The sequence below is a fragment of the Ranitomeya variabilis genome, chromosome 1 (genome assembly GCF_051348905.1).
Source record: "Ranitomeya variabilis isolate aRanVar5 chromosome 1, aRanVar5.hap1, whole genome shotgun sequence".
NCBI lineage: Eukaryota > Metazoa > Chordata > Amphibia > Anura > Dendrobatidae > Ranitomeya > Ranitomeya variabilis.
In genome coordinates this window covers 850,095,861-850,120,130 of record NC_135232.1, presented here as the reverse complement: position 1 = coordinate 850,120,130, position 24,270 = coordinate 850,095,861, and the positions used below count along the sequence as shown (strand labels likewise).

Here is a 24,270-nt window from a genome sequence, read left to right as displayed (position 1 = left end):
GACCAAATAGCACATACAAGGGACAAATACCACAACACCATTTCCAGACCACATATTACCACCACATAGTGACTGAATACTACAATACTGATCAGAAATAAAAAAAAACAAACAAAACAAAATACTATCATCATAAGGCTGCCGTCACACTAGCAGTATTTGGTCAGTATTTTACATCAGTATTTGTAAGCCAAAACCAGGAGTGGAACAATCAGAGGCAAAGTATAATAGAAACATATGCACCACTTCTGTATTTATCACCCACTCCTGGTTTTGGCTTACAAATACTGATGTAAATTACAGACCAAATACTGAATGTGTGACGGCAGCCTAAGTGACATTATACACAGGAGATCTGTACTTAGTATGCAGTGTCTGTGTAGAGGTAATACAGAGATCACTGGTGACATTATACACAGGAGCTCTGTATATAATGTATAGGTAATACAGTGATCACTGGTGACATTGTACACAGGAGCTCTGTATATAGTATACAGTGTATAGTGTCAGTGTATAGGTAACACTGACTCACCAGTGACGTCTCTAGGTGAAGTCCTTCATCTTTCATCCAGCACAGACCGCCGTCACTTCATCCAGCCAGGACTCGTTTCTGCAGGAAATAACACAGTTATCTCGAGCTCCGCTTGCAGAACACATTACTTAATTTTTCACAACTTCTACATTACCCCACATGAAGAAAAAAAGGCGATATAGTGTCACTCTGCACACTAACAGGACTGCCCCCCCATTTAAAACAGTGTCCTCAAAAAATAAAATAAATACATCACTGCAGTAATAATATCCCTTAATTAGCCCCTATGGTAATAATATTCCCCACCCTGGCCCCGTTTATCTCATTCCTGGCTCCAGCCATATGTTCTCGCATCCTGCCCTCATGAGTATCCATTCTACCCCATATGATCTCCCCATCCTGCCCCATCTGTCTCCATCGTATCCATCCTGCCCCATGATCCAATCCTGCCCCATGTCTTTCATTCTGCCCCGTGTCTCCAATCATGCCCCGTGTCTACATTCTGCCCATGCCTCCAGTCCTGCCCCCCAGTGTGTCCAGCAATCTGCCCCAGTATGTCCAGCATTGCCCCCAGACAGTGTGTCCAGCAATCTTCCCCAGTATGTCAAGCATATTGCCCCAGTGTGTCCCGCATTTCCCCCAGTGTGTCCAGAAATCTGCCCCAGTGTGTCCAGCATATTACCCCAGAGTGTCCAGCATTGCCCCCAGACAGTGTGTCCAGCAATCTGCCCCAGTGTGTCCAGCATATTACCCCCAGTGTGTCCAGCAATCTGCCCCAGTATGTCCAGCACTGCCCCCAGTGTGTCCAGCAATCTGCCCCAGTGTCCAGCATTGCCCCCAGACAGTGTGTCCAGCAATCTTCCCCAGTATGTCAAGCATATAACCCCCAGGTTGTCCAGCAATCTGCCCCAGTGTCCAGCACTGCCCCCAGTGTGTCCAGCACTGCCCCCAGTGTGTCCAGCAATCTGCCCCAGTGTCCAGCATTGCCCCCAGTGTGTCCAGCAATCTGCCCCAGTGTGTCCAGCAATCTGCCCCAGTGTACAGCATTGCCCCAGTGTGTCCAGCAATCTGCCCCAGTGTCCAGCACTGCCCCCAGTGTGTCCAGCAATCTGCCCCAGTGTCCAGCATTGCCCCCAGTGTGTCCAGCAATCTGCCCCAGTGTTCAGCATTGCCCCCAGTGTGTCCAGCAATCTGCCCCAGTGTCCAGCATTGCCCCCAGTGTGTCCAGCAATCTGCCCCAGTGTCCAGCATTGCCCCCAGTGTGTCCAGCAATCTGCCCCAGTGTACAGCATTGCCCCCAGTGTGTCCAGCAATCTGCCCCAGTGTCCAGCACTGCCCCCAGTGTGACCATCAATCTGCCCCAGTGTCCAGCATTGCCCCCAGTGAGTCCAGCAATCTATCTGCCCCATTGTCCAGCAATCTGCCCCAGTGTCCAGCATTGCCCCAGTGTACAGCACTGCCCCCAGTGTGACCAGCAATCTGCCCCAGTGTCCAGCAATCTGCCCCAGTGTCCAGCATTGCCCCAGTGTACAGCACTGCCCCCAGTGTGACCAGCAATCTGCCCCAGTGTCCAGCAATCTGCCCCAGTGTCCAGCATTGCCCCAGTGTACAGCACTGCCCCCAGTGTGACCAGCAATCTGCCCCAGTGTACAGCACTGTCCCAAGTGTGAAAAGCAATCTGTCCCAGTGTCCAGCATTGCCCCCAGTGTGTCCAGAAATCTATCTGCCCCATTGTCCAGCATTGCCCCAGTGTACAGCACTGCCCCCAGTGTGACCAGCAATCTTCCCCAGACTTACCCCCACCCCCCCGCCGCCGCCGCCGTCGCCGCCGCCCCCGCACCGCGCGCCGCATTATGTCCTCCTTCAGCCCCCAGAACCCCCGTCCTCATACTCACCTGTCCCACACACTGCACGGCCGTGCCGACATCCCTCGCGCTCTGTCCCGACTCCCGGCGGCGGCGCAGCATCGCATCTGCTTCCTGCTTGTGCGGTCATGTGATACTGTCATTAAGGCCATGAATATGTGCATATTCATGGCCTTAATGAGCGGTACCACGTGACTGCACAAGCAGGACGAGCTGCAGTGCAGACGCCGAGACCATCGCTGGAGCAGGGTCCTGGTGAGTATCGTCTTCAAGGGAGGGGGCCGGCGGGGGGGCCCTGGAGCAGTGGGGGCCCTGGAGCAGTGGGGGCCCTACCAGCAGGTGTCTGTGCCTGGGCCCACCGGAGGATCCTCCGGTTCTCCGGTGGGCCAGTCCGAGCCTGCCCATAGCCCATGCCCACCCAAATAGCCTATACACATGAGAAAAGAAAAATGAACACCACGTACTCACCTCTGTCCCGTTCCTTGGCGCTCTGCTTCTCTCCCTGCCTCCAGTGCGCTGACTCCTCGGGGTACACAGCTGACACAATGAAGTGACGTCAACGCATCAGCTGTTTCACACGCTGATTGGTGGAGGAATTGGCATGAATGTCCTGTATTTACCTTGAGTCGCGGTGATGCGCCCTCTGCTGGATGTCCTCCTCTGACCTCGAGGCTGGGAAAATATTCTGAAAAGTTCCCATGCTCGAGGTCATATGAGGACATCCAGCAGAGGGCGCATCACAAAGACTGAAGGTAACTATAGGTCATTCCCCTGCATTCCCTGGCTTCATTCCTCGGGTTTTTACATCCACGAGCACAGCTGCATTAGTAGAGCTCCTGGATGTGAAATGATTTAACCCATTCAGATGGATTTACATCGTGGGATGTGACTGGACGACGGAAGGTATGAGATATTGTTGATTTTTTATTTTTCCTTTGTCACAGAACGAGGGTCTTCAGGTGGATTAAGAGTCTAATAAAATATTACAACACCCTGTGTCTTTATTTCATTTAAATACTTTGTAATCATGTGTGTGTGTTTTATTAACCATTTAGTACAATTGGATTAATAATGGATATGTGACATAATTGACGCCTTTCCATTATTAATCTGGCTTAATGTCACCTTACAATAGCAAGGTGATATTAACCCTTCATTACCCCATATCCCACTGCTACATGGGAGTGGGAAGAGAGTGGCCAAGTGCCAGAATAGGCGCATCTTCCAGATGTGCCTTTTCTGGGGTGGCTGGGGGCAGATGTTTGTAGCCAGGGGGGAGCAACAACCATGGACCCTCTCTAGGCTATTAATATGTGCCCTCAGTCACTGGCTTTACCACTCTGGCAGAGAAAATTGCGCGGGAGCCCACGCCAATTTTTTCCGCGATTTAAGGGTGGTTTCACACTTGCGTTTTTGTCTGCAGCGTTTTTTTGCACAAAAAAACGCATGCGTTTTTTCCCTATATTTAACATTGAAAACGCATGCGTTTTTTTGTATGCGTTTGGTCGCGTTTTCAAACGCATGCGTTTTTTTCTGCATGCGTTCATTTTCAGAAATGCAACCTGCAGTATTTTCTTGCGGCGTTTTTTCGCGGCAAAAAAATGCATTGATGTCTATGTAAACGCGTGCGTTTTTAAGCACATGCGTTTGTTTGCGTTTTTAACGCATGCGTTTTTATAGAAAAAAAACAGAAAACACACTGAAAAGTCACCCACCACCAAGGTGATAAAGGGATCCAAACCCTAACCCTAACCCTACCCCTAACCTCACCCCTAACCGTTTAATGAACATTTTCTGACAGTCATAGTGCCACGTATTTAAGTGCCACGTATTTCAGTGCCACGATATTTCAGTGCCACGTATTTCAGTGCCACGATATTTCAGTGCCACGTCTTTCAGTGCCACATATTTCAGTGCCACAATATTTCAGTGCCACGTATTTCAGTGCCACGTATTTAAGGGCCACGTACTATAAATACTATAACTACGTGGTTATACGTGGCACTGAAATATTGTGGCACTTAAATCCGTGGCATTTACGTGAAATACGTGGCACTTAAATACGTGGCACTTAAATACGTGGCACTTAAATACGTGGCACTTATATACGTGGCACTTAAATACTTGGCACTTAAATACGTGGCACTTAAATACGTGGCCACTGAAATATCGTATATATACATATATACATATATACACGTATTTCAGTGCCACGTATTTCAGTGGCACGTATTTCAGGTTAGGGTTAGGGGTAGGGTTAGGGTTTTTTGTTTTTTTCTTGTGTTTTTCACACATGCGTTTTTTTAAAAAACGCATGCAGATAAAAACGCAAGTGTGAAACCAGCCTTACCCTTTATTTTACAAGCTACAGCGCCAAAATTTTGCACATACACACCACTAACAGTAGTGTGGAATATGCAAAAAAAAAAAGGGATATGAGATGGTTTACTGTATGTAATCATGTCTCATATCATGTCGGGTTTGGGAAGGAGAAATGAAAAGCCGGCAATTGAAATACCGGCTTTTCTGCTTGCTAGCGCTGTATGAAATATTAATATATGTGTGTCTCAATGACATATATATATATATATATATATATATATACTTACTGTATATATGTTTTTACGAACATTTGAGCCCATGGATCCATTGACTGTTGATTTTGCAAGCCTGCGAAAAAAACTAGCAGTACGGATGCCATACGGATTACATACGGAGGATGCCATGCGCAAAATACGCTGACACACCCTGACTACGGATGACATACGGATCACTGTTTTGGGAACATTTCTGCGTATTAAGGCCAGTAAAAAATGGACAGTATTTTCATATGCTGAGTGAGTGTGACGCCGGCCTGATGCACACACATGTCGGCGCCACATGTTTAATGCGGCTGTCAGAGATTGACAGTGGTATGGCATTTAACATGCGCCATACATGTAAGGCGGATGTTGTGAAGGGGTCAAATATCTGAGGGCGTCTTCCCCACTGTGTCACCTAATTTCATGAGGGCCCCCTTCCCCACTGTGTCACCTAATTTTCTGTGTGCCCCTTTCTCCACAGCATCACCTAATTTCCTGAGGGCCCACGGGCCCTTCCCCACTGTTTCATCTAATTTCCTGAGGGCCCCCTTCCCCAGTGGTGAAATGGTGGGAGAGGTGATCCACAGTAAATTAGGAGACAGTGGGGAAGGGGGAGGGGACCACAGGAAATTAGAAATTTTCTATGGGGGACCCCCACCTTGTTGTGTCACCTTCAGATTGCAGGGGGGCCTCCCATAACTGACTCAGTGTCTCAAACTATGCTGGAGGCTGCCTGCAGACATATTTTACTTACACCTTACTGACTGGCTGCGATCATCATCCCTCACAGCTCCAGGCAGCCTCTCCAATCACAGTATTGCAGACAGTGCACGCCTGTGCTGCTTGGGCAAGAGGACAGACGACCAATCACAGCACAGCTCATTGAGGTGTGCTGTGACCTGACCTGTGAGGTCACACAAAGAAAACTAATGCTGATTGGCTGCTCCTGCCTGCATCTGTCAGCCAATCAGCATTAGAAATTTACACCCTTAGTCCAGACTCCAGTCAGACCACAGAGTTTTACTGATGAAGAGGCGGAGTCGAGGGCGGGCAAAGGAACAATAAACAGGTCGGTGATGATGAACAGTGCAGACTGCAGACTCAGTGCAGACAGTGCGTGCAGGTGCGTGTGTCCCTCCCTGTCTTCTCCTCTCTGACTCTGAGTCACACAGTCAGCTGTTTCTTCGGACTGTGCTGTGTCTGGCTGAAGTCAGTGAGGTGACGGTCGGCACTCGCGCTGCGCACGGGCCGCTCTAGACTGAGCCTCTGAGCACAGACTTGGCAGCAGGCCAGTGCGAGATGAGAGAGTGATTATTTCAGTTTCAGATGTGAAGGAGCGAGCAGCTGCCGCGCGGCTGCTTGCACAGCGCTGCACTTCACATTCTCTTCAGTACAGCATGTGCGCAGGCCGCCGGCTATACAATAATAAACTGTGCACCACCGCATGCAGGGCAGGGACAAATGAAGGAGGCAGGGGCTGAGGGCGGGGCCCACAGGAGGATTCACCGGTGCCCCAGTCCGAGCCTGGTTCTGAAAAAGCTAAAGAAACCAGCCATCTTCTATTATCTATTTGTTTGTCTAGAGTATTTTGTCAACCGTAGATGAAAGGCAAGACATTTCATTTACACAAATGTTTCCTCTGTCTTATCTCCAGGTACATATATGAGTTAGCACGAAGAAATACTAAGCTTCCAGAAGTGTTTGTTGACAAGCTGCATGAGTCTATGGCAGATATGGTGGAGAAATGCTGCAGTTCAGAAAATGCTAATTCTTGCTTGGAAAAGAAGGTATTTTTTATAGTTTTTCATTACTAAAGCAATGCTGCTGTTGTGAAAATGTTTTATAACTTAGATATTTTGGTTATAGTTCACAAGAAGAGAACAGTTTAGTTTTTATCTTTTAGATTTCTTCTATCACCCAACTTCTGAAAACGTTGGTCTTATACTTCTGCGTCAATATGTTTCCTGTGTGGGATATGGATCTCAGCTTCAGGATTAAGTGCATTTTATGTTCTTGCTGATAGGATTTGTTCCTGCTTTGATTTTTATAAAGATAGGAAAAATTAAAGAGACCAAAACTGCTGTGACCAAACTTGTAAGTTGGCTGTTAGATTGGTAGCATGGTTATTCCACAGAAAACATATTTTAATAATATGCATAAAATGCTATAAGATTTCAGAAATAACACTAATATCTAGATATTCACAAATTCTTTATAGCAAATCTGTCACCAGATTTCACAATACCAAATATATAAATAATTAAAGCATCACTCCCACATTTTGCTTTTATTTTACCACCACCAGCCCCACTAAGGACAACATCTGCAAAGAGTTTGTATGTTCTCTCTGTGTTTGCATGGGTTTCCTCCGGGTACTCCGGTTTCCTCCCACATTCCAAAGACATACTGATAGGGAATTTAGATTGTGAGCCCCATCAGGGACAGCGACGATAATGTGTGTGCAACCTGTAAAGCGCTGCGGAATATGTTAGCGCTATATAAAAATAAAGATTATTATTAATATACTTCCCAGCCACCGTCTTCTGCTCTTCCCAATGCTGCTTCAGTCCTACGCTGTTAGGGCTGGCGGAACGCACGCATATGATACTAAAGGTGTGTTCGCAGCCCGGGGTCTGGAAGGAGTGGAACCTGCTGCTAGGTAATGGCGGCACTATATGGCGGTACTACGCCAGAATAGACATGAGTTCCGTCACCCAGTCTGTATAGGAGTTAACTCTGTTGCTTCACAGAGTCGCAGGGAATAAAGGTAACATTGTGCCCTGTTAGCAGTTACAGGGTGCAGCAAATGCATACTAGTGGGATCCCTGCAATTCACCCCCACTATGATGGCAATTGATCCCGCTCTGACCCTCGGTGGCTTTTGAGCCCGCACCTGAGGATGCCCTGGGTCAGATGCTGAGATCAAGCCGGAGTTCCCACCCTACACTGGATTCAAAACTGGCTTAGTGACCGGACATAAGAGTGGTCATATGTATATGCTTTGTGTATATGCTTTTTTCATTTTTCTTGCCCAGATGTAAGACTGTGCATTTCTCCCTTTTAAAAATCATTGTTAGCTGCTGCCCACAATTATTGTTTGTTTAGATCTTTTTTAATCTTCTCTCTTTTCTCTAGTATTAGGTATCCCTCCTAGATTTGTGTCATAAGCAAATTAATCACTTTACCCTCAATTCCTTCATCTAAATAATTGATAAAAATGTTGAATAACACAGGGCCAGGGACAGAGCCCTGTGGTACCTTGATTCACTTGAGACATTCTTCCAACTGGATGTGCAGCCATTTATGACCCTCTTTGGGTCCGGTCACTAAGCCAGTTTTGAATCCAGTTATGAATCCACCTAACAGTTGCCTTGTTCATTCCATACTTGGTCATGTTTTCAATAAGGATGGTATGAGATAGTTTATCAAATGCTTTGCTGAAGTCAAGATTTACTATATCTACTGCATTTCCCTGATCCACCCAGTCAGTGATTCTGTCATAGAAGGAAATTTAGTTAGTCTGACATTACTTATTAGTTAAAAATCTATGATTGTTCTGGTTAATCACTTAATTCTTATCCAAGTACTTGCATATATGTTGTTTTATATTGCATATTTGTTCAAAGATCTTTACTGACATAGAAGCCAGGCTCACAAGCCTACAATTCCCTGGGTTCACCTTCTCACCCCATACTCTTTTCCAGTCTCCTGGGGCTTCTCCTGTTCTCCAAGAATTTTCAAAGATTATGGGGAGTGGCTGAGCAATTTCCTCTGCTATCTCCTAAAATGTAATTCATCTGGACCAGGAGACTTGCATTAATTTATGTTAGCTAAGTTAGCTATGTTAACTGGTGGTCCTCCACCATTTTTATTTTCAGAGTGCTAGGCTATTGGTTAGAAGAACCCATGACTGCTGTTTTTGGCACAAATTTAGAGGAGGCTGGGTTTTTATCAAGCTGGGAAATTTGTATCACCTGGCTTTTCCTAACAATGATAGTCAACAATTCATAACCCTAACAGGCTAATTAAGGTCTGAAGTCTTGGTCAATGTTATCTGAGCACACAAATTGCCCAAACTATTGCATCAGCACATTTTCCTTTTTGTAATTTTTAAAATGTAATACATGGCTATATATATTTTCTTGCCTAAGATACAAAGGAAATGTGTTATCTTTAACTTTAGACCTTTTAGAGATCACTCATCTTCAACTTGCTTAACTGTTCATAATAACAGTAATTTTTGACAAGAGGTGCCCAAACTTTTATACATCAATGTAAACTCAACAATTTTACAACAAATAATCCCTTCACAGGGGATCAAAATATGTTGTTCAAGATACAATATGCACATTATTGTTTTGTTGTGAGTCTTAAAACAAAAAATTAAAATATATAATATAAAAGAAACATTTCAAAAGAATAAACTGGAGAATATGAACAGTTTTAGAAAAGGAGGGCTACCCACATCCAATTATTTTTAGATTAAAGTAAATTGATGAGTATGCAAACCAATCTTTCATCATAGTAATCATGGTGAAAAATGTAGTTTTGGTCATGTTGGAGGCCCATGTATGATGTCCATACACTTAGAATAAGCTCTAATGTGTAAGTTTTAATATCAGCAATTATTTCATATTGCATTATCATATTGACTCTTTAACCATTTGCATTGACAAATAGACTTCCATTTTGAAGCTATCCCATGTGGTTTATCTCCAAATAATATGACAGTAGGACAACACTGGGCGGACCTTTCTGTGACTCTTGAAATTTAGGCTTTAACCCCTTCCCGACCTTTGACGCATACGCTGCGTCATGAAAGTCTGTGCCTTCCCGACCTATGACGCAGCGTATGCGTCATGGAGGGATCGCGTCCCTGCAGATCGGGTGAAGGGGTTAACTCCCATTTTACCCGATCTGCAGAGACAGGGGGAGTGGTGCTTCAGCCCAGGGGGGGTGGCTTCACCCCCCCGTGGCTACGATCGCTCTGATTGGCTGTTGAAAGTGAAACTGCCAATCAGAGCGATTTGTAATATTTCACCTAAAAAACTGGTGAAATATTACAATCCAGCCATGGCCGATGCTGCAATATCATCGGCCATGGCTGGAAAACCTGAAGTCACCCCCCCCCCACACCCACCAATCGCCCCCCCAGCCCTCCGTTAGTCCTCCGGTCCCCTCCGTCCGCCTGCCGGCTCCCCCGTCCTCCTGTCCGCTCCCTCCTTGCTCAGGATCCCCCCCCTGTGCTCCGATCACCCCCCCTGTGCTCCGATCCACCCCCCCACCACCCCTTCATACTTACCGATCCTCCCGGTGTCCGGCCGTCTCCTCGCTGGGCGCCGCCATCTTGGAAAATGGCGGGCGCATGCTCAGTGCGCCCGCCGAATCTGCCAGTCGGCAGATTCCTTACAAGTACATTTTGATCGCTGTGGTAGGTTCTATCACAGCGATCAAAATAAAAAAAATAATAAATAACCCCCCCCCCCTTTATCACCCCCATAGGGACAATAATAAAATAAAGAATTTTTTTTTTTTTTCCACTAGGGTTAGGGTTAGAACTAGGGTTAGAACTAGGGGTAGGGGTAGGGGTTTACAGTACCATGTACACCTAAGGAAAACCAAATCCGCTGTGCCCATGGTGCGGAAAATTCCGTGCAGAAACGCTGCGTTGTATTTTCCGCAGCATGTCAATTCTTTGTGCGGATTCCGCAGCGTTTTACACCTGTTCCTCAATAGGAATCCGCAGGTGAAATCCGCACAAAAAAACACTGGAAATCTGCTGTAAATCCGCAGGTAAAACGCAGTGCCTTTTACCTGCAGATTTTTCAAAAATCGTGTGGAAAAATCTCACACGAATCCGCAACGTGGGCACATAGCCTTAGGGTTAGGGTTGGAATTAGAGTTAGGGTTGGAATTAGGGCTAGGGTTTGAAATAGGGTTAAGATTAGGCTTGTGGTTAGGGTTACGGATAGGGTTAGGGGTGTGTTGGGGTTACAGTTGTGGTTAGGGTTGGGATTAGGGTTACGGTTGGGATTAGGGTTAGGATTAGGGTTGGAATTAGGGTTACGGTTGTGTTGCGGTTAGGGTTATGGTTAGGGGTATGTTGGGGTTAGGGTTGTGATTAGGGTTATGGCTACAGTTGGGATTAGGATTAGGGGTGTGTTGGGGTTAGTGTTGAAGTTAGAATTGAGGGGTTTCCACTGTTTAGGCACATCAGGGGTCTCCAAACGCAACATGGCGCCACCATTGATTCCAGCCAATCTTGCGTTCAAAAAGTCAAATGGTGCTCCCGCCCTTCCAAGCCCCGACGTGCGCCCAAACAGTGGTTTACCCCCACATTTGGGGTACCAGCGTACTCAGGACAAACTGGGCAACAACTGTTGGGGTCCAATTTCTCCTGTTACCCTTGCAAAAATAAAAAATTACTTGCTAAAACATAATTTTTGAGGAAAGAACAATTATTTTTTTATTTTCACGGCTCTGCGTTATAAACTTCTGTGAAGCACTTGGGGGTTGAAAGTGCTCACCACACATCTAGATAAGTTCCTTCGGGGGTCTAGTTTCCAAAATGGGGTCACTTGTGGGGTGTTTCTACTGTTTAGGCACATCAGGGGCTCTGCAAATGCAATGTGACGCCCGCAGACCATTCCATCAAAGTCTGCATTTCAAATGTCACTACTTCCCTTCCGAGCCCTGACGTGCGCCCAAACAGTGGTTTACCCCCACATATGGGGTATGAGCGTACTCACAACAAACTGAGCAACAAATATTGGGGTCCAAATTCTCCTGTTACCCTTGTGAAAATAAAAAATTGCTTGCTAAAACATCTTTTTTGAGGAAAGAAAAATGATTTTTTATTTTCACGGCTCTGCGTTGTAAACTTCTGTGAAGCACTTGGGGGTTGAACGTGCTCACCACACATCTAGATAAGTTCCTTGGGGGGGTCTAGTTTCCAAAATGGGGTCACTTGTGGGGGGTTTCTACTGTTTAGGCACATCAGGGGCTCTGCAAATGCAATGTGACGCCCGCAGACCATTCCATCAAAGTCTGCATTTCAAATGTCACTACTTCCCTTCCGAGCCCTGACGTGCGCCCAAACAGTGGTTTACCCCCACATATGGGGTATGAGCGTACTCACAACAAACTGGGCAACAAATATTGGGGTCCAAATTCTCCTGTTACCCTTGTGAAAATAAAAAATTGCTTGCTAAAACATCTTTTTTGAGGAAAGAAAAATGATTTTTTATTTTCACGGCTCTGCGTTGTAAATTTCTGTGAAGCACTTGGGGGTTGAACGTGCTCACCACACATCTAGATAAGTTCCTTGGGGGGTCTAGTTTCCAAAATGGGGTCACTTGTGGGGGGTTTCTACTGTTTAGGCACATCAGGGGCTCTGCAAATGCAATGTGACGCCCGCAGACCATTCCATCAAAGTCTGCATTTCAAATGTCACTACTTCCCTTCCGAGCCCTGACGTGCGCCCAAACAGTGGTTTACCCCCACATATGGGGTATGAGCGTACTCACAACAAACTGGGCAACAAATATTGGGGTCCAAATTCTCCTGTTACCCTTGTGAAAATAAAAAATTGCTTGCTAAAACATCTTTTTTGAGGAAAGAAAAATTATTTTTTATTTTCACGGCTCTGCGTTGTAAACTTCTGTGAAGCACTTGGGGGTTCAAAGTGCTCACCACACATCTAGATAAGTTCCTTGGGGGGTCTAGTTTCCAAAATGGGGTCACTTGTGGGGAGTTCCTACTGTTTAGGCACATCAGGGGCTCTGCAAACGCAACCTGATGCCCGCAGAGCATTCCATCAAAGTATGCATTTCAAAACGTCACTACTTCCCTTCCGAACCCCGACGTGTGCCAAAACAGTGGTTTACAGCCACATATGGGGTATCAGCGTACTCAGGAGAAACTGGACAACAACTTTTGGGGTCCAATTTCTCCTGTTACTCTTGCAAAAATAAAAAAATTCTGGGCTAAAAAAATATTTTTGAGTAAAGGAAACACATTTTTTATTTTCACGGCTCTGCGTTATAAACTTCTGTGAAGCACTTGGGGGTTCAAAGTGCTCACCACACATCTAGATTAGTTCCTTGGGAGGTCTAGTTTCCAAAATGGGGTCACTTGTGCGGGAGCTCCAATGTTTAGGCACACAGGGGCTCTCCAAACGCGACATGGTGTCCGCTAATGATTGGAGCTAATTTTCCATTCAAAAAGCCAAATGGCGTGCCTTCCCTTCCGAGCCCTGCCGTGCGCCCAAACAGTGGTTTACCCCCACATATGGGGTATCATCGTACTCAGGACAAACTGGACAACAACATTTGGGATCCAATTTCTCCTATTACCCTTGGGAAAATAAAAAATTCTGGGCTAAAAATCATTTTTGAGGAAAGAAAAATTATTTTTTTATTTTCACGGCTCTGCATTATAAACTTCTGTGAAGCACCTGGGGGTTATAAGTGCTCACTATGCATCTAGATAAGTTCCTTGGGGGGTCTAGTTTCCAAAATGGGGTCACTTGTAGGGGAGCTCCAATGTTTAGGCACACAGGGGCTCTCCAAACGCGACATGGTGTCCGCTAACGATTGGAGCTAATTTTCCATTCAAAAAGTCAAATGGCACGCCTCCCCTTCCGAGCCTTGCCGTGCACCCAAACAGTGGTTTACCCCCACATATGAGGTATCGGCATACTCAGGAGAAATTGCCCAACAAATTTTAGGATCCATTTTATCCTGTTGCCCATGTGAAAATGAAAGAATTGAGGCTAAAAGAAATTTTGTGTGAAAAAAAAGTCCTTTTTCATTTTTGCGGATCAATTTGTGAAGCACCTGGGGGTTTAAAGTGCTCACTATGCCTCTAGATGAGTTCCTTGGGGGGTCTAGTTTCCAAAATGGGGTCACTTGTGGAGGAGCTCCAATGTTTAGGCACACAGGGGCTTTCCAAACGCGACATGGTGTCCGCTAACGATGGAGATAATTTTTCATTCAAAAAGTCAAATGGCGCTCCTTCCCTTCCGAGCCTTACCATGTGCCCAAACAGTGGTTTACCCCCACATGTGAGGTATTGGTGTACTCAGGAGAAATTGCCCAACAAAATTTAGGATCCATTTTATCCTGTTGCCCATGTGAAAATGAAAAAATTGAGGCAAAAATAATTTTTTTGTGAAAAAAAAGTACTTTTTCATTTTTACGGATCAATTTGTGAAGCACCTGGGGGTTTAAAGTGCTCACTATGCTTCTAGATAAGTTCCTTGGGGGGTCTAGTTTCCAAAATGGGGTCACTTGTGGGGGAGCTCCAATGTTTAGGCACACGGGGGCTCTCCAAACGTGACATGGTGTCCGCTAAAGATTGGAGCCAATTTTTCATTCAAAAAGTCAAATGGCGCTCCTTCCCTTCCGAGCCCTGCCGTGCGCCCAAACAGTGGTTTACCCCCACATATGAGGTATCAGCGTACTCAGGACAAATTGGACAACAATGTCCGTGGTCCAGTTTCTCCTTTTACCGCTGGGAAAATAAAAAAATTGTTGCTAAAAGATCATTTTTGTGACTAAAAAGTTAAATGTTCATTTTTTACTTCCATGTTGCTTCTGCTGCTGTGAAACACCTGAAGGGTTAATAAACTTCTTGAATGTGGTTTTGAGCACCTTGAGGGGTGCAGTTTTTAGAATGGTGTCACTTTTGGGTATTTTCAGCCATATAGAACCCTCAAAATGACTTCAAATGTGAGGTGGTCCGTAAAAAAAATGGTTTTGTAAATTTTGTTGTAAAAATGAGAAATCACTGGTCAAATTTTAACCCTTATAACTTCCTAGCAAAAAAAAAATTGTTTCCAAAATTGTGCTGATGTAAAGTAGACATGTGGGAAACGTTATTTATTAACTATTTTGTGTCACATAACTCTCTGGTTTAACAGAATAAAAATTCAAAATGTGAAAATTGCGAAATTTTCAAATTTTTTGCCAAATTTCCGTTTTTTTCAAAAATAAACTCAGAAATTATCGACCTAAATTTACCACTAACATGAAGCCCAATATGTCACGAAAAAACAATCTCAGAATCGCTAGGATCCGTTGAAGCGTTCCTGAATTATTACCTCATAAAGGGACACTGGTCAGAATTGCAAAAAACGGCAAGGTCATTAAGGCCAAAATAGGCTGGGTCATGAAGGGGTTAACATGAATTCAAAAGGTTTTTACGTGTTGACAGAGCCACCATATGTGTTTCACCTAATACATCACAACCTCTAAAACATTTATCTCAGACATTAAGGTATATTTTATTAGTTGTACAGAGACATAACATGCGATTTTTCTGGCAGTGATGTCTGATTACTCCCTTTTGATCATTTATCACAGCCATTTTTCTATTGACATTGTGCACTTTAGATCTCTTTCCATTGTTCCATAAACTTAGATTTACTATTCCCTGGTAGAGAATTAAAGATAGAATAAAGTGAGTAGATCACTTCTTTTCCAAATGGGTTATTTAGACACATTCGCTCAAAGCTTAACCCATTATCTACCAATGTCCTTTTTTTGGGACGCCTAATCTTTAGCTTCTAGCAACTAAGATTTTATAATTTTTATAATTAGGTCCAATTTTTTGTGTTCTGTTTGTAAAATGAATGTTTTCAAAATAGGAAATCATGTAATTGTCATTTTTAATTGAATATTGGCACGCCCTTTTCTGAAAAATCCGTACTTGTAAAAATTTTAAGTTGACAAGTAATGGGTTAAAATTGGTGCTATAGTGTTATAAGAGACATTATTCGCAACAAAATGAAAAACCTGATTTATGTGGATTTATTCTCCAGGTGGAGGGTTATATTTGTACATAAATTCTTGTCTGGTTAAAACCTTGTTGCAGTCACTGCTCACTACACATTGAGCACTGCTGTAATCACTTCCCTATAAACACACTCATTGAGCACGGCTGTAATCACTCCCCTACAAACACATTCTACTTGCACACATATTCTACAGAGCAGGCTGTCAATCCAAGTGGCTTGTAGTGATTACAGTGCACTCTCTGTCTAGTGAATGGTGACAGGAACCGCTCTCTGTACTGCTCATATGACTTGAAGCAAGTGGCTACAGGGAGGATATAAGTTCATTTTCTCCCTGTAATTGCAGTTCCCCTAAGAGAGGCAGAAATAACTTTAATGTTATTTAAAGCACCACCACAGCATTTTTTTTTCAATTGATTTTCTGGAGTGGTGCTTTAAATGTAATTCCCCTGCCCCCTCTCTCATGTTCACCTTCCACTACCTTCATCCTTTTCAAGTGTCCACAGCTCCAGTGTTTTATGGAGCACCAGTGGTCACTTTTCAATACATCTTTATGAGAGCCTCCTTCTGGTTCTCATAGAGTTGCATTGAGCTCTTGTAAAGAAACTTCTGACTTATGGCCAGTTAGAAGTTACAGGCACAAGGTGGTGCCGTGGGACCAGAGCGGCATTGGTAAAAGGTGATGCCACCTGAAGGCGATTATAAGAATAGGGTCGGAGGCTTACATTTTAACATTCAGTCCAGCGGTGAGAAAAAAAAGTGCTGGTTTAGTGCTTTAATTGTAGACTAACCCTATATATGAAGGTAAATAACATTTCTGGAAATGGCTGGATCACTTTTAACAATTAAAAAATATTACATGTATTAAGCACCTTAGCATGGATGATAATTTTGAAACAGATGCAATTGAAAACTAGGTCCTTGGGCTCATTGATTCATAAGAAGACACAAATTATATAAGTAACACATAGTAGGTAGGGAAAGTGGGTGGCTCAGTTACAGATTTTACAATTTAAGTTTCAATTTAAATGTTTGTTAGCACTTAAGTTCAAACATAAATCTGAGAAAAACACAAAAGCAATAAAGCTCATCCTGACTTTGTAAGAGTTCTGTAGTCTTATCAAGCTTTTGTAGCTTTAAGAACCCCAAGTTAGGGGTTCCTCTCTCACAAATTTGATTTTTTCAAAACTCTCTTTAAACTGCGAAAAATCTTACTAACTTAAGATTTTGTCAGATAAATGGCTATATATGCAACCCTTAAGGAATTCTTGACAAATGAAACATCTGTCCTCTATTTCAGAAAGCACAGCTGAGTGAAGAAATGAAAAAGTACATAAGTGAGGGTAATGAACTGTGTGGAGACTACAACAAATATCCGTTCTCTGAATTCAAGGAGAAGTAAGTTCCGCAAATAGCCAATGTTAAACATAACAGGCAGAAAATTGTCAGAAAATCTATTTTAGATAAAATGTAGTCATTTGTTCTGCCTTTACACTGTGCAAAATTAAGATACCCCTTAGATTTGCCTATATGCATTTACCTAGTAATAGTAATAAATGGCTTTGTGAAATTTATTGTGGAATGTATTTTATAATTTAATTATAAGATTATATTTTTGCATTTTTTCCTTACTCGTTTTTTTCCAATGGCAATTATCTTTGGGTAAATTTAGTTCACTAATATAACACTCTGACAACTGATATACAGGTGCTTCTCACAAAATTAGAATATCATCAAAAAGTTAATTTATTTCAGTTCTTCAATACAAAAAGTGAAACTCATATATTTTATAGAGTCATTACAGAGTGATCTATTTTAAGTGTTTATTTCTGTTAATGTTGATGATTATGGCTTACAGCCAATGAAAACCAAAAAGTCATTATCTCAGCAAACTAGAATACTTTATAGCATCAGCTTAAAAAATGATTTTAAAATCCAAAATGTTGTCCTACTGAAATGTATGTTCAGTAAATGTGCGCAATACTTGGACGGGGCTCCTTTTGCATCAATTACTGCACCAATGCGGTGGGACATGGAGGCGATCAGCCTGTAGCACTGCTGAGGTGTTATGGAAGCCCAGGTTGCTTTGATAGCAGCCTTCAGCTCATCTGCATTGTTGGGTCTGGAGTCTCTCATCTTCCTCTTGACAATACCCCATAGATTCTCTATGGTGTTAAGGTCAGGCGAGTTTGCTGGCCAATCAAGCACAGTGATACTGTTATTTTTAAACCAGGAATTGATTCTTTTGGCAGCGTAGACAGGTGCCAATTACTGCTGGAAAATGAAATTTCCATCAACAAAAAGCTTGTCAGCAGAGGGAAGCATGAAGTGTTCTAAAATGCACTGACTTTGGACTTGATAAAACACAGTGGACCTACATCAGCAGATGACATGGCTCCCCAAACCATCACTGATTGTGGAAACTTCACACGACCTCAAGCAGCTTGGATTCTGTGCCTGTCCACTCTTCCTCCAGACTCTGGGACCTTGATTTTCAAATGAAATGCAATGTTTACTTTAATCTGAAAGCAACACCTTGGACCACTGAGACCAAATCTTTTTCTCCTTGGCACAGGTAAGATGCTTCTGGCGTTGTCTATTGGTCATGAGTGTCTTGACACAAGGAATGCAACACTTGTAGCCCATGTCATGGATACATCTGTGTGTGGTGGCTCTTGAAGCATTGACTCCAGCACAGTCCACTCCTTGTGAATCTCTAACAAATGTTAGAAGGGCGTTTTCTTAACAATCCTTTCAATGCTGCGGTTATCCTGGTTGCTTGTGCATCTTTTTCTACCACACTTTTCCCTTCCACTCAATCTTCTATTAATATGCTTGGATACAGCACTTTATGAACAGCCAGCTTCTTTATGATCTTTCTTGGCTTACCCTCCTTCTGGAGTGTGTCAATGACTGTCTTCTGGACATCTATCAAGTCAGCAGTCTTCCCCATGATTGTGGAACCTACTGAAACAGACTAAGGGACCTTTTTAAATGCTTAGTAAGCGTTTGCAGATGGTTTTTGTTAATTATTCTAATTTACTGAGACAATGATTTTTGGGTTTTCATTGGCTATAAGCCATAATCATCAACATTAACAGAAATAAACACTTGAAGTAGGTCATTCCATTTGCAATGACTATATGAGCATTCTGGAATTCTGTATGTTCTCAATCCGCTCTGCAAAGCCAAAAAAAGTTCTTTATTATACTCACAAAAACTGTGGTCCAGTCCAATGGGTGTCACTGGTCTTGATCTATCACCTCCTTTCTACTTGCAGTAGCCAACATCCTTCCCTGCTTTGTGTGGATGATGTCTACAGTGTCAGCCACACAGTGGTTTCCATCTTCCTCCTGCACAAGGCATAGCAAAGTACTCTAGTGCGCTGGCTTTCCTACAGGTCATAGGTGCTCTTTGGCCTTTACTTGCACATGCACATGACAGTACTTGTCTATGCCCTCTGCAAGGCAGACAGAAGTGTGCCTGCGCAGGAGGATAATGGAGGACACTGAATGAATTAATCCCTTGATAGTCTTGAGATTTCATTGTACTCTTCACAGATTCTAGACACCCTGTGCCATATGCAACTCAGCAGCCCCAGAACATAACAGATCCCCCACCATGTTTCACAGTAGGGACAGTGTTTTTTTCTTATTTTGCTTCATTTTTCTGTCTGTGAACAAAGAGCTTATGTGCCTTTCCAAAAAGTTCCATTTTTGTCTCACCTGTCCATAGGACATTCTCCCAGAAGCTTTGTGGCTTGTCAACATGTAGTTTGACAAATTCCAGTCTGGCTTTTTTATGATTTTTTTTCAACAATGGTGTTCTCCTTGGTTGTCTCCCGTGAAGTTCACTTTGGTTCATACAACGACGGATGATGCGATCTGACACTGATGTTCCTTGAGCTTAAAGTTCACATTTAATTTGTTTAGAAGTTTTTCTGGGCTCTTTTGTTACCATTCGTATTATCCGTCTCTTTGATTTGTCATCAATTTTCCTCCTGCAGCCACGTCCAGGTTGGTTGGCTACAGTCCCATGGATCTTAAATTTCTGAACAATATGTGCAACTGTAGTCACAGGAACATCAAGCTGCTTGGAAATGGTCTTATAACTTTTACCTATAACATGTAATGTCTATAATTTTCTTTCTAATCTCCTGAGACACCTCTTTTCTTTGCTTCTTCTGTTACATGTTGAGTGTGATACACACTATGTCACCAAACAGCATAGTGAATATCTGTAGCTCTATTTACAGGCCCACTCACTGATTCCAAGATTGTAGATACCTGTGATGCTAGTTAGTGGACACACCTTGATTTAACATGTCCCTTTTGTCGCATTATTTTCAGGGGTACCATCATTTCTGCCCAGGCCTATTTCATGAGCTTTATATTTTTTTTTTTAATTCTGTGGAAGCATGTTTGAAAAGCAATGTCTGACTTTCATTTGTTCATTTTCATAGATCTTTTATTTATTATTACTTATTATTTATAATCCCAAAAATTAGGGGGAAAATGGGGGTGGGTCTTATAAACCAAACACTGTTCTTACTGAGGGGTCAATGCTGCTGGCCCAGAGCTGGGGGTGTTGCGATGGTGGTGTGGTGGTCCTGTGGTGTACGGTGGTGGTAAAGTGGTGAGTGGTGGTCCTGCGGTGGTACTGTGGCGAGTGGTGGTGGTACGGTGGCGAGCGGTATCCCTGCGGCGACGGCTTATGGCGGTGCAGGTGCAGATGGAGGAAAGCTGAGATCTCCATCTGCGCCTGCCTCTACGCGATGTTTCCAGGAAAATGGCCGCGCATGCAGTGCAGGCGCAGATGGAGATCTCGGCACCAAGATCTTGGGAGATGAAATCTCTTTGCCAAGATCTCCATCTGTGCTTGTGCCTCGGCAGCCATTTTCCCAGAGTCCATAACAAATAGTGCCAGGGCTCTGGGCTTTCACAAAATGTCAGCGGAGCTCCCGCACCACCGAACACCCACAGCGCCACTCTTGCCTCCTCCAGCAGTGACCCTGGGACCCCGTTTCACCGCAGCCACCACCACGGTAAGCAACAAGACACCTGGATTGTAAGAATCACCACCATTTTATTAAAAAAAAAGGTTTTTTTCCCTATTTTTCTCCTCAAAATTTGTGGTGCGTCTTATAATCTGGTGCATCTTATAAACCGCAAAATACGGTACTAGATTCACTATGCACAGACAAAGGCAGCATCTTATTCATTAAAGCTAACCTGTCACCTGGAATAATGCTGTAAATCTGCAGATATGCTATTAATCTGCAGGTTAACAGCGTTATTATGCTGCCCGGCATCTGCACCTGCTTCACATGCTGCTGTAAGAGGCAGATGCTGGTAATATAGCACAGCCAGTGTCTTGTAGCAATGATGCATGCTCAGCTCTTTAACTTGCCTCAAAGAAGGGGACCCGACATATTATGTAATATTCTGTATGTTAGAAGAATATTATTCATATTCAGATGCTGCATTGTTAACTCAGAGATAATAGGGAAAGAATTCTGAAATATTTGTAGAATGAGCATCTGTTTGGAATCCCATAGTCTGGTAGTCAGATGGCATCTCTAAAAGACAAAGTGATATGCTACCATACGCACAATCTCTCTGTCATTCATTATATGAACTGGCTAATATTTTAGCTAGTTTGGGAGCAATGGCATACATAGAAGCTATGAGACAGAGTAAAATGTCCCCTGCATAGCTCTCCACACAGTATAATGGCCCTCCACATAGTATAATGGCAACCAAACAGGCTCCCACACAGTAAAATCTTCAGCAGAACACTCACGCATGCACAAATTGTCATTGTCGCCTCACTCTCACTCATAGATTGATCACCTCCACAATCCCCTTTCATACAGTTGATGGATCCGCCAAAACTTAAGATGGCTTCATATCTTCTTACACTAGGTATGATGGCCTCACAGTATGTCCCTCACACACAAAATGACAGCCCCATAGAAGTAATTTCATTTCCAAAGACATACTGATAGGGAATCTAGATTGTGAGCCCCATCAGGGACAGTGATGATAATGTGTGCAAACTGTAAAGCGCTGCGGAATATGTTAGCGCTATATAAAAATAAAGATTATTAAATAAAGATTATTATTTGTATTCATTAAATAAACTACTCAACTGACCCTGTTCCCCATGCTGCTGCTGTCTCTCACAATGTAGTAATGTCATTTCTCCTGTTGACCTGACTCTCAAAGCTCACACCTTACTGAATGATACACTCAGCCTGTTCCATAATTATTTTCAACTTTACGTGTATCCATGATGCAGATACCATTGAAAGTGTGACGCCAGGCAGAGTGGACCTCATAGGTGCCACGTACCTCTATTAGCAGTAATCCACTGCTTGTTAGGCATATTATACTGTCTAAATAGTATTTGAAAAATGATTCATAGTGGTAGTGCACTTAGTGCTTTTTAGAATAATTGTGCATTCTATACCCATGTAATGACTAGTGTTGAGCATTCCGATACCGCAAGTATCGGGTATCGGCCGATATTTGCTGTATCGGAATTCCGATACCGAGATCCGATACTTTTGTGGTATCGGGTATCGGTATCGAAACAACATTAATGTGTAAAATAAAGAATTAAAATAAAAAATATTGCTATACTCACCTTTCCGACGCAGCCTGGACCTCACCGAGGGAACCGGCAGCGTTGTTTGCTTAAAATTCGCGCGTGTCCTGCCTCCCGTGACGTCCCGGCTTGTGATTGGTCGCGTCGCCCATGTGGCCACGACGCGACCAATCACAAAGCCGGAATGTAATTTTAAAATCCTGAAGGACCTGAAATTACGTCACGGCTTGCTGTGATTGGTTGCGTCGCGGCCACATGGGCGGCGCGCGACCAATCACAAGCCGGGACTTCACGTAAGGAAGTTAAAGCGCGAATTTTAAGCAAACAACGCTGCCGGTTCCCTCGGTGAGGTCCAGGCTGCGTCGGAGAGGTGAGTATAGCAATATTTTTTATTTTAATTCTTTATTTTACACATTAATATGGTTCCCAGGGCCTGAAGGAGATTTTCCTCTCCTTCAGACCCTGGGAACCATCAGGAATACCGTCCGATACATGAGTCCCATTGACTTGTATTGGTATCGGGTATCGGTATCGGATTAGATCCGATACTTTGCCGGTATCGGCCGATACTTTCCGATACCGGACGATACTTTCCGATACCGATACTTTCAAGTATCGGACGGTATCGCTCAACACTAGTAATGACCTGTAAGCTACTACATACATTTTCAACAAAGGTTGACAAGTAACATATGAAGACAGATCAAGAGCTTGACCTGTGTTTATTGCTGTCTGTACTTAATGCTTTTATAAGTCTAGTAGAGGAATTAACCTTTGATTGCATACATAGCGTCTGTTTTAAAACAAATTTGACTTTGTAGTAGGTAAGGTCTATATAGTGATATATATGTTGTTATACTTTTACATTTTTTTCTTCATTTATTTTATTTTTGACTGGGCAAAAGAGAATTGATTTGAACTTTTATATATATATATATTTATTAAAAAAAATAAATAAAAAAAAAAGCTTTTCTCTGTATCTAATAGTCCCATTAGGGGGCTTGAAGCTTTAATCATCCTGTTAATTGTGTTATAGAGTAGATAGCAGTGCATTAGCACTGCTATGTACAGTGGCAAGTTAAGTTTGGGCACCTCTGGTCAAAATAACTGTTATTGTGAATAGTTAAGCAAGTTGAAGATAAAATTATCTCTCAAATGCCTAAAGTTAAAAATGACACATTTTCTTCGTATTTTAGGAAAATAATATATATACAGCTCTGTTAAAAATTTAGAGACCATTGCACAGTTTTATAAAAATCAGCTTCTCTACATGTCTGACAGCCATTCCATTCCAGTGTCAGTTAAATTCCAACCAGAGTACACCTCATTCTGATTAATGTGCTTCTGATTAGGTGATCACCTGAATCAAATCTTATTTAACGAAGGAAAGTATAAAAAACACTGCTGTGCTGTTCACAATCCTCTTGCAATAGGACAAGCTGGATGGCAGAACAAGTGCTAGTAATATCCCAAAAGTAATAGGAATGAAAAAATAACTTTAACCTTGCCAAAGGAGTTGAAAAGAAAAGCCTTGAGTGAGGAAAAGAAGGGCTTTACTGGCAGAGGGACACAATGAGAGTCATGTTGCCTCCATCCTTAAAATGTCTAAGGGTACCGTCACACATTGAAATTTTCATCGCTGCGACGGCACGATTCGTGACTTAGTTACCCGATGTTTACCCTGGTTACAAGCGAAGACATCGCTGGATCGCTGTCACACACAACGATCCAGCGATGTCAGCGGGTGATCAAGCGACGAAAGAAAGTTCCAAACGATCTGCTACAACGTACGATTCTCAGCAGGGTGTCTGATCGCAGTAGCGTGTCAGACACAGCGATATCGTAACGATATCGCTAGAACGTCACGAATCGTAACGTCGTAGCGAT

General features: G+C 43.3%; 1 protein-coding gene across 1 annotated transcript in view; it reads left to right on the top strand.

The window, feature by feature from the left end:
* The window catches only part of GC (GC vitamin D binding protein), a 319,641-nt gene that overhangs the window by 200,460 nt on the left and 94,911 nt on the right, over positions 1-24,270 (top strand). Inside the window, exons 9-10 of the mRNA XM_077276816.1 lie at positions 6,634-6,766; positions 17,075-17,172. Coding sequence (XP_077132931.1) covers positions 6,634-6,766; positions 17,075-17,172 — 231 coding nt within the window. The remainder of the gene's footprint in view (positions 1-6,633; positions 6,767-17,074; positions 17,173-24,270) is intronic.